The following is a 15,915-nucleotide window of genomic DNA, read 5'->3' on the forward strand; positions in this document are numbered from 1 at the left end:
TTTTCTACACTCTATTGAGAATGGCACCAAATACCTCAGAGTCACTCAAAGAAGTGGGAGTAATTTATGTTTTTTTTGTGGGCAGGATTTATCAACTAATAAAATCTGATAACTATAAATAGAGCAATTAAATTTTTAAGTCTTAATGTTAATGGGATAAATGGACTGATAAAAAGGAAAAAAGTCTTGGCATATCTTAAAAATCATATTGATATTACCTTTCTTCAAGAAACTCATCTTACAGTGACAGAACATAACAAATTAAAGAGAGGATGGATTGGTCAAGTAATAGCGTCCTTCTTTAATTCTAAAGCCAGAGGAGTGGCAGTATTGATAGGGAGGAAATTGCCAGTGAAGGTGGAGGGTATTATCATAGACCTGGCTGGGAGATTTGTTATGGTCAACTGTCAAATATATTCAGAATCCTAGACACTTTTGAATTTATATGCTCCCAATTATGATGACGAGAAATTTATTCAAAATATCTTTTGAAAGTTGTTCAAGGATATGAAAATATCTTAATTGGAGGGGATTTCAATTTTTTTCTGGATCCAATTTTAGATAGATCAGTTAAAAAAGTCGTGAAGGTCAGGGCAGCAAAAACCACCCTGGCCTTCATGAAGGACTTGAATGTAATAGATGCTTGGAGACGGCAGCATCCAAGGGAAAGAGGCTACTCCTTCTATTCAAAACAATATGATTCCTACTCTAGAATTGACTTATTTCTAATATCAGCTAAATTAGAAAGTAGGCTCATTCAAATAGAATATGCCGCGAGACTACTTTCAGACCATTCACCTTTAATTATATCAATTGAAATGCCTGATAAACAAAAAACATTATATAGATGGCGTTTTATTCCTTTCTTGTTGAAAAGACCAGAGTTTTACAGTTTAATTAGAGCTCAAATAGAACTATTCTGTGAGATGAACTCACTCTCTACTGCCAATAATTTATTATGGGATACATTAAAAGCATACTTAAGAGGACAGATAATTGGATACGTTAAGGGAATAAAAAATAAATATGTAACAGAATTAAATGAACTGGAGAAAGAAGTAACACAGTTAGAAAAAGATTGTCAGAATTCAACAAGAGGAAAATTATAAAAAAATAAAAATTAGAGTATAACACGAAACAAACCTATAGAATAGAAAATATGATACTAAAATCAAAACAACAATATTATGAATTAGGAGAGAGAACCCATAAAGTACTATCTTGGCAATTGAGGGTGGAAGAATCCTCCAGAACAATAAATGCGATTCAAACAGGGGAAGGTAAGATTTCATATAAGCCAAAAGAAATAAATGATATTTTTAAGCAGTTCTATTCGGAACTATATAAATCAGAATCAGTGGGTGACTCCCAGAAAATTGATGATTTTTTGTCTAATTTACAATTTCCCAAATTGAGTCAACAAGATCAGGAAGAATTGAATGCCCCTTTTTCTAGCGATGAAATTGAAAAAGCCCTGGACTTACTACAGGCTAATAAGTCGCTGGGAGATGATCCCCCTGAATTTTATAGAGAATTTAAGGATCAATTAATGCCCCTTTTTATGAGGGTTGTGACTCAGGCTGAGGAGACCCATACTCTACCGGAATCCTTTTCAACAGCAATTATTATGTTAAATTTTAAGGATAAGGATCCACTAAAACAAGCACCTTATAGACCTATCTCACTTTTAAATGTGGACTATAAAATTATAGCAAAGGCATTAACTAATAGATTAGCTCGATATCTGCCAAAATTGATTAAATCTGATCAAACAGGATTTATTAAAAATAGACAATTATCTGATAATATTGGCAGACTGTTGACTATGTTACATTTAGCTAAGACGAAGGTTGACCCGACTGTAGCAGTGGCTTTAGATGCTTTAGACTTGAATAGGATTTTTTATTTAAAACAATGGAAAAACTTGGTCCAGGCCAAATACTCATAAATTGGATAAGAGCACTTTACCATCAATCTAAGCCAAAATAATTATGAATGAGCAGATTTCACCAGTTTTCTCTCTACATAGATCTAGTAGACAAGGTTTCGCACTATCTCCAGCTCCATTTGTTCTGCCAATAGAGCCATTGGCTGAGGCTGTTAGACGGGAAAAAGTGGCCCAGGAAGAATATAAAATTAATTTATCTGCTGATGACATTTTAGTATGTTTGGCTGACCCGGCCGGCTCTTTGGTAAGACTTAGGGCCTTGCTGAACAATTATGGTATAGTTTTGGGATATAAAATAAATTGGAATAAAAGTGAAATTTTACCTTTAGGTAGAGGGGACTATGCCCAATATCAATATGGCACTCAGTTTAGATGGGTTAAATCCAACATGAAGTATCTGGGGATTAAGTTTAATCGTAATTTGGATGACCTTTATAAACTTAATTATCTCCCCCTGCTGTGGAATGTCGAGGAGGCCCTACATAGGTGGATAAACCTGCCCATCACACTGATGGGTGGGGTAAACTGTATAAAAATGAAGAAAATGCCAAGACTTCAGTATTTTTTTCAGTTTTTACCTATCCCATTTTCTAATAATTTTTTAATGGACATATTCATCTATTTTTATGGTCAGGTAAAATATCTAGAATCTCCATGGAAAAATTGACCTGGGACTATAAACTGGGAGGGTTAAAATTACCAGATTTAAAAAAATATTATTTAGCTGCACAAGCACGGTTTATTGCTTCTTTTTTGATGAGACAACTATTCCTTCTTGGGTTACAATTGGCTTACACATGGTAGAAGAGATGGCAGAAGAATATATATATAAATGAAACTCCAAATAAATTAAAAAGAAAACAAACAATCCTCTACTGAGACACGTAATTTATGCCTGGGAAAAAATTAAACAACTTATGGGACTAAAAAAAGGAATATCCACAAAGACACCTCTATCTCAGAACAGATTAATACCCATGACTCTGGGTAATAAATTTCTAGTCACCTGGTATCAACACGGTATCAGGTGCTTTGAAGATTGTTATAATCAGCAGAGGCAATTTATGTCTTTTGAGGGACTTAAAAATAAATATAATTTATCTAATTACACATTCTTCTGCTATCTCCAATTACAAACATTTTGAGGGACTATTTGGGTCCATTACTGGCCCTACCAAGTTGCTCAAACATGGAGATTCTAATTCGGAAGGGGAATACAACTAAATTTATCTCTAATATGTATTCTTTATTCCAGGACCAATACCCAAAGTTTGGTATATACAGATCGAGGGAGAGATGGGAGTCGGATTTGGGCATTGTAATTGATCATCAATGCTGGTCACATCTATGCTTGGATAGCGTTACCACTCTTATCAACTCTAGATACAGAATGATACATTTTAATTTTTTACATCAGTTATATCTCACACCTGAAAAAAATACATTAAAATAAACCAGAAATTTCTAACAAGCGCTTCAGGTGTGGCATAGATGTTGGTACCTTTATGCATTCCACCTGGCTATGCACGAAACTGAGATCTTTTTGGATAGATTTGGGGGAGGTACTGGGAAAGATTCTCGGGATGGTTTTCCCTCTAGATCTCTATCTCACTGTTGAATAAATTACCCAGACCTTTCTTCATTTAGACACAGAACATTAAATATAAAACTTTCTACTGATCTAGCTTCTGATTCCAGTCAAATGTTTGTTAGGCTTCAGAATGAATATTCCTAGGCCCATCACACTGGCAAAAATGTGTCTCTGCCAAGTCAGGCAATGAAAAGTTGAAACAATATTGATTCATGGCCATAGATTCACCAACAGGATAATCATGTGACAACAACTGAACTTGAAAACAAAGTACCACACATTTTTGAATTTGAGGAATTGGGGAATAATTCGTGTCAGATAATGGTGCTGGCACTAATTTGACATGTTCCCATGTCAATACCCAAAAGAGACTCATGCCTCCATTCCAGTAGCAAATTTGAAGAATTGACATTCCACCAGGAGGAAGGTGTACAGCATCTCCAAAAATTTTCCAGAGGTTAGGCAGAAGAATATCTGCAGAAATTTTCCAGGGATTAAGATTTGCAGAACACAGTTTATAAACCACAACTAATTCTCACTCCATCTGTAATAGGTGTTATGCAAGTGCCAGAAAAAAACATAAAAGTACCTGCATTTTTCTGTATTTTCATATTTGTGCCTGAACTCACCTGGATCTTCATCTCCTTCTATTTCTGTGTCTTCTCTGTTCAGCACTGCAATCAAAGATAGGATATATGAGGGAGCTGCTGATGACTGACCATGGGTTGTGATGGTGACACAGACTTTGCATGTTTACATCCATGGTGTGCAATGCCCCCAAATAACATGTAATTTCAGTGCTGGTAGGAAAGTTGAATATTTAAGCAACCTTCTGGGTGTGCTGGTTACTGAATAACGTTGACAGCATTCATTATGGATTACCTGGAATATGATCACTCGTAATCTACAGATACAACAATGCAAGCAAAAACTCAAGAAACTTTCAACAATTCTCTGGGTATCCCAACAAACATATTACCTTGATTTTCTCCTGAATTCTGATTCTTTGGCTTCTCCCCTTCCGTTTCATGTTCATCTGGCTTTGCTGGGGTGAATCCTGAATCAAAATCAAGGAAATGAGTTTCTATCAGATCAGGCAATGTAAGAGTAAAACAATATTGATTCATAGCCAGAATTTTACCAAACGTAAAACCATGTAGCAACAACTGAATTTCAATGTGTAGGTTCCATAGCAAAATCCCACATACTTGTGAAATGGAGGAATTGTGGAATAATTCCAGTCTGATTACACTAATTTGTCATGGTCCTATCTATGATATGCAGGTCTGTACAAAAGGGACACGTGCCACAAGTCCTGTTGCAAAGTTCAGCAATCTGCCTTGCCCCAGAGAGTTTGGCAGATGGAATATATACAGTATCTTCAGCAGTGTTCCAGACATTAAGCAGGCAATGTCTGTAGGAATTTTGAAAGGACTAATGAAAAGTGAATCTCACTTTGTTTACAACAGAAGCCTTGCAATTACAAAGATAATACCTACAGCTTTTTCCGTATTTTCCTTACTTTCATCCCTTAATTCATTTCCATGTCCATTTGGTTTTATTTCTTCAACTGTTCCATTCGAAACTGTCATCAACATAAGGATACTTTATTTGAGGAATTTAGGGAAATATACCCTGTGTGTGATGTTAAGTGAATTATGCTGATAACATTCACAAGAATTAAGAGATGGTAATCACGTGCAATTTACAGAAGCTGGAAGAAATCTGCTAAGTTGTATTGATGACAACATTGACAGAGGCATGACATTTCCAACGCTTTCTGAACAGTTGTTTGTATTTTGTGAATCCATGCAGTGCTGTTGTATTGCAGAATATAGGCAGAGAGTAGAGAGAACAGCCCCAGTAGTAAGGGCCATGAATATATGATCAAGGGAGGATGAGGATTATTTACATGACTGCTTTCAATTAGTGGATTAGGCCAACTTCAAGGAAACATCTTCAGATATCCTGGTGGATTGTAGATTGTTCAACTTTGCTATGGAACGGAGGCATGAATTTTCCAGTGACTTTCCAGGCTTTAGCAACCCATATCTTCAGAAAATTTCTAGTGATTAAGAACTTGCAGGCCTCTGTATATGAACCACAATTAATTCTCACTCCAACTGCTTTAGGAGTTATACAGTAGCAAGAAAAAGAAACAGACAAATAAATGCATTCATTTTTTCTGGTTTTTCTTCATACAATTTGTGCCTTAACTTACCTGCACCTTTGGGTGATTCTGCTTCTGTGGGTTTTGCATTTAGCTCTGAAATCAAAGAAAGAATATGTGCGGGTTCAGGGATTCAGTGACCATGGGTTATGATGGTGACACAGACTTTGCATGATTACATCCATGGCGTGCAATGCTCCCAAATAACATGTAAATTCATTGTTGGTAGGAAAATTGAATATTTAAGCAACCTTCTAGGTGTGCTGTTTACTGAATAATGTTGACAGCATTCAGTCTGGATTACCTGGAATATGATCACTCGTAATCTACAGATACAACAATGCAAGCAAAAACTCAAGAAACTTTCAACAATTCTCTGGGTATCCCAACAAACATATTACCTTGATTTTCTCCTGAATTATGATTCTTTGGCTTCTCCCCTTCCGTTTCATGTTCATCCGGCTTTGCTGGGGTGAATCCTGAATCAAAATCAAGGAAATGAGTTTCTATCAGATCAGGCAATGTAAGAGTAAAACAATATTGATTCATAGCCAGAATTTTACCAAACGTAAAACCATGTAGCAACAACTGAATTTGAATGTGTAGGTTCCATAGCAAAATCCCACATACTTGTGAAATGGAGGAATTGTGGAATAATTCCAGTCTGATTACACTAATTTGTCATGGTCCTATCTATGATATGCAGGTCTGTACAAAAGGGACACGTGCCACAAGTCCTGTTGCAAAGTTCAGCAATCTGCCTTGCCCCAGAGAGTTTGGCGGATGGAATATATACAGTATCTTCAGCAGTGTTCCAGACATTAAGCAGGCAATGTCTGTAGGAATGTTTAAAGGACTAATGAAAAGTGAATCTCACTTTGTTTACAACAGAAGCCTTGCAATTACAAAGATAATACCTACAGCTTTTTCCGTATTTTCCTTACTTTCATCCCTTAATTCATTTCCATGCCATTTGGTTTTATTTCTTCAACTGTTCCATTCGAAACTGTCATCAACATAAGGATACTTTATTTGAGGAATTTAGGGAAATATACCCTGTGTGTGATGTTAAGTGAATAATGCTGATAACATTCACAAGAATTAAGAGATGGTAATCACGTGCAATTTACAGAAGCTGGAAGAAATCTGCTAAGTAGTATTGATGACAACATTTACAGTGGCATGACATTTCTAATGTCATGACCTCAGCCCCCTCCTTTGTGAGAATCGCAAGAGAGAGAGAGAGAGAGCCTTACGGTTTGGAATGTGGGCTGGCCGCTCAGCCAGACAAAAGCCTTGGACATAGCCATTGTCTTGGGAGACACCTTTGTGGAATAAGGAACTGGACTACGTGCAAACCCTCAGGGCAATGTGAGATGGGTGATGGGGGAAAGATTGCCTCACCCCCACCCTGATTGACATCTACAGCCCTGCCAGTCCAGATAAAAGGTGGGCTGCCGTTGCGGGGCCTCAGACGCACCAAGGAGACACATGAAGAAGACACGATAGTGCTTCCCGTCGGAGCGGGAAGCCATTCTGAAGGAAGCCACGTGCGTTTGATTCCGGATTGGGAGTCTGTGGCTGGACCCAAAAGGAAAAACCGCTTTAACTAACAGCAGGGATTTGCTTCACAAGGACGACGGGCAAGTGTTCCTTTTCTCTCTCTCCAACACGTGAAACGCCAGCGGTTCCCGAAACCGGGAAGCCTGCAGACTTTGAGTGACTCTTATATTCCATTGGACTCAGTATCCCCTAGACAACGATAGAGCTCATTTTTGATTGATTATTACTACACCTGTGCTTTAGATTGAGTTTTGACGATGTATATGATCTGAATGTTTTGTATTAACCATACGTTTGTGCCCCTTTATAAATAAAACGTTTGAAAATAGTAGCACCAGGCTTCAGCGGACCTCTCTATCTTTGCTGGTAAGTCACCCGGTTACTGGGGAACATAACAAGTGGGGCCTCGTCCTGGATTTGAAACCAAAGGGGAGGGTCAGTGAATCGGGCTGTAAGTCCAAACTTAAATCTGGTTACGCAGGTAGCCAGACAGGAAACCAGCAAAGATGGATGTGAATGAATTTATGAGAAACCCAACTGTAGAGGCGTTAGGGACGGCTACCAAATTAGACTTGGTAAATATGGCATAGGGGTTAGACCTCGCAGAGGTGAGGTCATCAATGAAAAAGCAGGAAGTGCGAAGGGTCATAAATCAGTATTACATTGGGAAGAAAGTGTTTGCAGCTGAGGATTTGGAAAATATCCCCAAAAAGAGATTAGCGAGTGGGACAGATCAGTTAGAGTTGGAGAAAGTAAGGTTGGAACATGATCTTAAAGTAAAGCAGCTAGAAGCAGCTGCAAAGGCTGAAGAACGGGCTGCAAAAGAAAAGGAAAGGGAGCAGGCATTCAAACTAAAGCAGCTAGAAGCAGAAGAGAAAGAGAAACAAAGGAGCCATGAATTGGAGCTGGACAGGCGAAGGCAAGAGCGAAGAGCTCAAGGGGAAGTGAGAGAGAAGGGGTTTGATGTTAGTCGGGCATTGAGGTTGGTCCCTCCGTTCGAGGAGATGGATGTTGATAGTTATTTCTTGCTTTTTGAAAAGGTGGCAGTGAATCAGAAGTGGCGCAGAGAGCAGTGGGTGGCGTTGATACAAAGTGTGTTACGAGGGAAAGCACAGCGGGCATATGCAGCGTTGCCCCCGGAAGGGGAAGGGAATTATGACCAAGTAAAGGAGGCCATTCTCCGGGGTTACGAGTTAGTACCTGAAGCGTATAGACAAAGGTTCCGAAATTTAAGGAAAGGGTGGAATCAAACGTATACCGAGCTAGCCCATGAGAAGGGTGTGCTCTTGGACCGTTGGTACACCGCTGAAAAGGTGGCCGAGAACTATGGGCGTCTCAGGGAGTTATTTTTGATTGAGGAATTTAAAGGTTGTGTTCCGGAAGAGATCCGGATGTATTTAAATGAGAGGACGAATCAGTCCATCTCAGAAATTGCTAGGTTCGCAGATGAATATGCCCTAACCCACAATACAAAGTTTTCCTCGCCAAAAAGTTACCCGAGAGACTGTCGGAATGGTAGGGAAAGTCCGCCGGCTAAGGGAGAGACTCCGCCGGGAGCTAGCAGAAAAAGTGAGGATAACAGGCAGGAAACCTGGAGATTTCCTGGTTTAACCTGTTTTAATTGTGGAAAGGTGGGACATATTGCATCAAAATGCCCTGCTCCGAGGAAGGAGCTGGAAAGAGGGAAAGCAGCTATTCCAATAGGCTGTATTACGTCGATCAGAAAATCGACAAGAGGGCCCCAGGTAGATGGACTACAGGAAGGGTGGGAGACATTTAGTTCCAAAGGAACCATGTCTTTGAGGGAAGGGGACCCCTCCAATCCCCGTACGAATTTGGAGAGACACGGGGGCGGAGCTATCATTAATTAGCCGTAATGTATTACAATTCGGACCTCAGACGGGAGAGGTAGCCCTGAGAGGCATAGGAAACCGGACCAAGGTAGTGCCTTTGCATAGGGTCCTTCTAGATTGTGAGTTGGTGTCGGGACCAGTGGAACTGGGGGTCCTGCCGGAGTTGCCGGGGGAAGGCGTGGACGTCTTTCTGGGTAACGACCTAGCAGGTGGGAAGATGGGTGCCTCCGTGAAGCTGACAACCCAGCCCATGAGTGTTGAGGAACCTCCCTCAGATTTAAAAAAAATCCTGTACCAACTTGTTTTTAACCACTGGTAAAAAACTTTTAAGAGGGGAGGTGTCATGACCTCAGCCCCCTCCTTTGTGAGAATCACAAGAGAGAGAGCCTTACAGTTTGGAATGTGGGCTGGCCGCTCAGCAAGACAAAAGCCTTGGACATAGCCATTGTCTTGGGAGACACCTTTGTGGAATAAGGAACTGGACTACGTGCAAACCCTAAGGGCAATGTGAGATGGGTGATGGGGGAAAGATTGCCTCACCCCCACCCTGATTGACATCTACAACCCTGCCAGTCCAGATAAAAGGTGGGCTGCCGAGGCGGGGCCTCAGACGCACCAAGGAGACACACGAAGAAGACACGATAGTGCTTCCCGTCGGAGCGGGAAGCCATTCTGAAGGAAGCCATGTGCGTTAGATTCCGGATTGGGAGTCTGTGGCTGGACCCAAAAGGAAAAACCGCTTTAACTAACAGCAGGGATTTGCTTCGCAAGGACGACGGGCAAGTGTCCTTTTCTCTCTCTCCAACACGTGAAATGCCAGCGGTCCCGAAACGGGGAAGCCTGCAGACTTTGAGTGACTCTTATATTCCATTGGACTCAGTATTCCCTAGACAACGATAGAGCTCATTTTTGATTGATTATTACTACACCTGTGCTTTAGATTGAGTTTTGATGATGTATATGATCTGAATGTTTTGTGTTAACCATACGTTTGTGCCCCTTTATAAATAAAACGTTTGAAAATAGTAGCACCAGGCTTCAGCGGACCTCTCTATCTTTGCTGGTAAGTCACCCGGTTACTGGGGAACGTAACACTAACGCTTTCTGAACAGTTGTTTGTATTTTGTGAATTCATGCAGTGCTGTTGTATTACAGAATATAAGCAGAGAGTAAAGAGTAAAACATGTAGCAACAACTGAATTTGAATGTGTAGGTTCCAAAGCAAAATCCCACATACTTTTAAAATGGAGGAATTGTGGAATAGTTCCAGTCTGATTACACTAATTTGTCATGGTCCTATCTACAATATGCAGGTCTGTACAAAAGAGACACGTGCCACAAGTCTTGTTGCAAATTTCGACAATCTACCTTGCCCCAGAGAGTTTGGCAGATGGAATGTATACAGTATCTTCAGGAATTTAGGGAAATATACCCTGTGTGTGATGGTTAGAGAATTATGCTGATAATATTCACAAGAGTTGGCAATCACAAGAGATGGCAATCACATGCAATTTACAGAATCTGGAAGAAAACCACTTATTTGTATCGATGACAATATTGACAGAGGCATGACATTTCTAACACTTTCTAACCAGCTGTTTGTATTTTGTGAATTCATGCAGTGCTGTTGTATTGCAGAATATAAGCAGAGAGTAAAGAGTACAGCCCCAGTGGTAAGGGCCATGAATATATGATCAAGTGTGGAAGAGGAGCATTTACACGATTGCTTTCAATTGGTGGACTAGGCCATCTTCAAGGGTTCACCTTCAGTTATGGCTAGAAATAATTCCTGTCTGAGCAAGTACCTGGACAAACTGCTCTCCATTCTGCTTTGGAACACATAAGCAACTACACAACTTACAAGCTACTGGTTATAGTCTGTACCTCTCCCTGCAGCCAGAAACTCAACTTCTTTATCTGAAGACCAAAGTCAGTGAGGATCGGTAATAACATCTCCTCCTTGCTGATAATCGACACCAGCATACCTCAAAGATGCATGCTTGGCCCACCGTTTTACTCTTTCTAAATACATCACCATGTCTCCATTGTTATGAGTGCTGAACAGACCTTATGGAAATGGGGTGCAGAGTTAACCATTCACCCCCCCCCCCCCCATGAGAACTATGGACTATTACTATTGCTATGCTGCTACTGAGAGAGGGAGAGATGAAGCACAGAGACAGGAACATCTGCTACAGATAAGAGAGAGAGAGACAGTTGATTTATGTATTATGGCTCTTCCTGGATTGTTTACCTTTCACTGCAAGGATGTTACTTTGCTCGTTAACATTCCTAAGGAGACAGCAGGAGTGCCCTGATTTGATGGACATGGTCATTTTGAGTTGATGGATGGCTGACACCCCGTCAGTAGGGATAAAAGGCAGGTGTGAGGAGACACCCCTCAGACACACCAGTGGACACTGCCCAAGTGTTGTGCACCCACAGGAAGGTGGGGGCTTCGAGGTCCGAATCAGGAGATCGGTCAACAAAGCTCACAATGTGACGGCAGGGCCAGTGGGGACTTGTGTGTGTGTCCACTCGTGCCAGAGTGACAAGTCCACCACAGAAGAACGTTCTAGCTGAAGAACAGAGGGGTCATAGCTGAATGACCACAACGGTACGACGGAATCAGAAAGCAACAGAAGGTTTGCTGGCTGCAGCTGCTCAATCTCTTGCTCACTGTCTCTCTCTCTCTGCAACGACTGCAACACAACCATAACTACCTCAGCACACATGAACTGAACTGAACTTTATATTCTCCTATGACAATTCATTTACCCCTAGACATTGATAGAGCTTGTTTATTATTGCTTATTATTATTCCTACACTTTTATGTTTACTGTTGCTAACCTGTTTTATATGTATATTTGCATTTTTGATACTGTATTGTGTAGTTTACGAATAAACACCTTTAGTTTTCGGTACCACCAGACTCCAATGGATTCTTCTATCTCTGCTGGTCTGTAAACCCAGTTACGGGGTACATAACACTATCAACTCAGGCAATGTAAGATTGAAGAAATAATATTGATTCGTAACCACAGATGTACTAACAGTAAAATTACATGGCATCACCTGAACTTGAATGAGTAGACACAGTTCAAATGCCTTTGATAAATTTATCCATGACACCACTCTTGTTGGCAGAATTTGGAGGCATAAAGAAGGAAATAGATCAGCTGGTTGAGTGCTTCACAACAACAACCACACACTTGACACCAAAAAGACCAAGGAATTGTGGTCTTCAGGAAGGGGAAATCTGGAGAACACACACCAATCTTCATTGAGGACTCAGCAGTGGAAAGGGTGAGCAGACTCAAGTTTGTGGACATCAACATCTCGGGGGACCATTCCTGAGTCCAACACACTGATGAAATGATGAAAAAAAACATGCCAGTAGCTGTTCTTCATTAGCAGTTTGAGGAGATTCAGCATGTCACCAACGACTCTTACAAATTTCTATAGATGTCTAGTGGATAACATTCTGACTCATTTCACTGGAGCTTCATACAGAGGCTCCAATGCACAGAATTGCAAGAGGCTACAGAGAGTTATTGACACTGCTAGCTCTATCATTGGCATAACCCTCTTGCCAAGTGTCAAGTGGATCCACTCATTGTTAAACACGAGGAAATCTGCAGATGCTGGAAATTCAAGCAACACACACAAAATGCTGAGGAACTCAGCAAGCCAGGCAGCATCTATAGAGGTGAATAAATAGTCAACATATTGAGCCAAGAGGTATGTAGTGAAGCAAATATCATACATTTGTTTTTATGATGTACAATTGATATGAAGGCATTGAAACATTGACTGTTTATTTTTCTATATAGACACTGCCTGACTTGTTGAGTTCCTCCATAATTTTGCATGTATTGCTCATTTCATTTCTTTCCTGTGCATTCATCCTTAAACACAATTTACAAAATAAGTTGATTATAACTTTGTGGGCTATACATTAAGTTCTCATCTGTTGTTGTCTAACTTAACCCAAGATACATGTATATGAACAAATTGAGATTGTTTTCTTACGTTGCCTCTTAGTACATCGATACCACACAGTGAAGAAAATGACATAAATTGGTTTTTATGATGTGGAATTGATTTGAAAGTATTGGAAACATCAGCAGTTATAGACACTGCCTGACTTGCTGAGATCTCCAGAATTTTGTGTGTATTGCTCATTTCATTTCTTTCCTATGCAGTTATTTTTAAACACAATTTACAACATAATTTGATAATAACTTTGTGAGCAGTACATTGTTCTCAACTGCTATTGTCTAACTTAACCCAAATTAAATGAACAGTAGGTGAACAAATTGAGATTGTTCTCTTAAGTTGCCTTTTCATCATCATCATCATCAGGTGCCATACCCAGTTTGAGCTTTGACTGCCATGGCCCACACAGTCCTGTTTCGTGTCAAGTGGATCCACTCGTTGTTAAACACGAGGAAATCTGCAGATGCTGGAAATTCAAGCAACACACACAAAATGCTGATGGAACGCAGCAGGTCAGGCAGCATCTATAGGAAGATGTACAGTCAACTCATTGATATTCATTTCCAGTTCCCTGGCTGCTGTCTCCATCCTCATTTGTCTTTGTCTTCCTCTTGCTTTATTCCCTTCAATTTTTCCCATAATTACCATGCATTCTAGCTCCTCTTTCCTAATCACATGTCCAATGAAGTCACGTTGCCTTTTCATGATCTCAGACATTATTTCTCTTTTTGTGCTTGCTCTGTTCATGACATCATCATTAGATATCCGATTTGTCCACGATATTCTTTGCATCCTCCTCAAAAACCACATCTCTGCTGCTTCAATTTATTTCCTCATGTTACTAGATATTGTCCAACATTCTGAGCTATATAACATAACTAGATAAACGTAACATTTCAGTACTCTGAGGCGTGTTGTCAAGCCTAGTTTAGTGTCGGTCAGTATGCTCTTCATTCTCGTAAAGGTGTCTTTTGCCATCCCTATTCTTCTTTTGAAGTCCATGTCGCACCTGCCATCTGATGTCACCCAGCTTCCTAAGTAGCAAAAGTTCTGTACTTGTTTAATGTCTTCCCCGTTATTCTCAGCCTGAAGATAGGATTCTCCTTCTTTTTGGATATCACCATACAATTTGCCTTTTTGCAATTGATAGATAGACCCATTTTTGCATGTTCTTCAACAACTATATGAATTAAGTTTTGTAGTCCTTCCTTTGTACTTGCAATTAACACAGTGTCATCTGCATATCTGAAATTATTGATGTTTTCACCACCAACTTTGATTCCCAAGATGTCTCTTATTTTTTGTAATATTGTTTCACTGAACACACTAAATAAATCAGGGGAGAAAACAAACCCTTTTCTTAAGCCTTTCTTGATTTTCGTAAACTGACTCACTTCTCCATCTATTCTTACAGCGGCAGTTTGTTCCCAGCACAGATTTCTAATTAGGCAGAGGTCTTTTGAATCTAGATCTAGAGTTTCCTGTAATATTTCAAATAACTTATTGTGCTTCACTTTATCAAATGCTTTTGTGTAGTTGATAAAACAAACAAATCTTTTTGCACTTTCTGAGAGTATCCTTAACATTAATATCGCGTTTGTTGTACCTTTGTCTTTCACAAAACCACATTGTTCTTTACCTATTTCAGCTTGTATCTTACTTTTAGCTCTTGTCATCAAAATTCTTAGAAGCATCTTGGTGATATGACTCATTAAAATTAGGGTAATTCAAGACACTTATGGACCTGGAAAAGTCCAGGTGATAACGCCAGAAATCAAATTGACTTTATTATTATAAACCAAAGACTTAGAAACTGAGTGACTCAATGCAAAACATATCCAGGTGCAGACTGTAATAGTGACCATAACCCAGTAATATCTCATGTAAAAGTAAAACTGAAAAAACTAAAGAAGCAAAAACCCAAACAATCCCTTGACTACTCGTAATTAATTAAAGAAGAAAGCTTAAGACAAAAATTTACAATTGAAGTAAGGAATAGATTTCAAAGTCTAGAAATAAAATCTGGTGAAGATGATAGCAATCATGTAGAAATGAAGTTTAACTCTCTAAAGGACGACTTAGAATCAGCAAAGTCAGTGATTCCTAAAAAAAAGAAAAAAACACTAAGAATAAATGGATGACAGATGAAATCAAAAATCTAATGGAAGAAAGGAGACAGAAGAAAGCAAATCCTATGGAATATAAGTCCTTAGATAAAAAAGTTAAAAGCTGATGTCAAAAAGCCAAAGAGGAATGGTTAAACTAGGAATGTGAGCAACTGGGAAGAATCCCTATTACTGATCCAAAAAGGTTACATCAACAAATCAAGAATATCACTGGTAAAAAGCTTCTCTGTTCTTCAGGTGGATGTTTGAAAGCAAAGGATGGTACCACTATCATGGAAAAAGATGAGATTATGAGCAGATGGACTGTGTATATTCAGGAATTGTTTGAAGATGATCGAGGCGAAAAACCAGAAATTAAGAAGAACATTGAAGGTCCAAGTATTTTACAATCTGAAGTTCATAATGCAATAACTAAGATGAAGAAAGGAAAGACAGGAGGTCCTGATGATTTAGTAATAGAACAAATAATCGCCCTTGAAGATTATGGAATTGAAAAACTTACTGATTTAATCAATGACACTTATGAGACTAGAATAATACCAGAAGAGATGAAAAAATCAGTATTTATCACTCTTCAGAAGAAACCTGGAGCAATAGAATGTGAATTTCATAGGACCATAAGTTTAATGAGTCATATCACCAAGTTGCCTATTAGTACATTGAT

The 15,915-nt window shown here is 39.4% G+C and overlaps 1 protein-coding gene across 1 annotated transcript in view; it reads right to left on the reverse strand.

The window, feature by feature from the left end:
- Positions 1-3,361: 3,361 nt before the first annotated feature.
- Positions 3,362-15,915, reverse strand: part of LOC140729855 (uncharacterized) — a 58,272-nt gene continuing 45,718 nt past the window's right edge. The window contains exons 8-12 of the mRNA XM_073050065.1: positions 6,111-6,188; positions 5,761-5,805; positions 4,519-4,596; positions 4,169-4,213; positions 3,362-3,378 (exon numbers count right to left, since the gene is read on the reverse strand). Of these exons, the coding sequence (XP_072906166.1) occupies positions 3,362-3,378; positions 4,169-4,213; positions 4,519-4,596; positions 5,761-5,805; positions 6,111-6,188 (263 nt within the window). The remainder of the gene's footprint in view (positions 3,379-4,168; positions 4,214-4,518; positions 4,597-5,760; positions 5,806-6,110; positions 6,189-15,915) is intronic.

Source organism: Hemitrygon akajei, chromosome 6 (assembly GCF_048418815.1).
Source record: "Hemitrygon akajei chromosome 6, sHemAka1.3, whole genome shotgun sequence".
NCBI classification, from domain to species: domain Eukaryota; kingdom Metazoa; phylum Chordata; class Chondrichthyes; order Myliobatiformes; family Dasyatidae; genus Hemitrygon; species Hemitrygon akajei.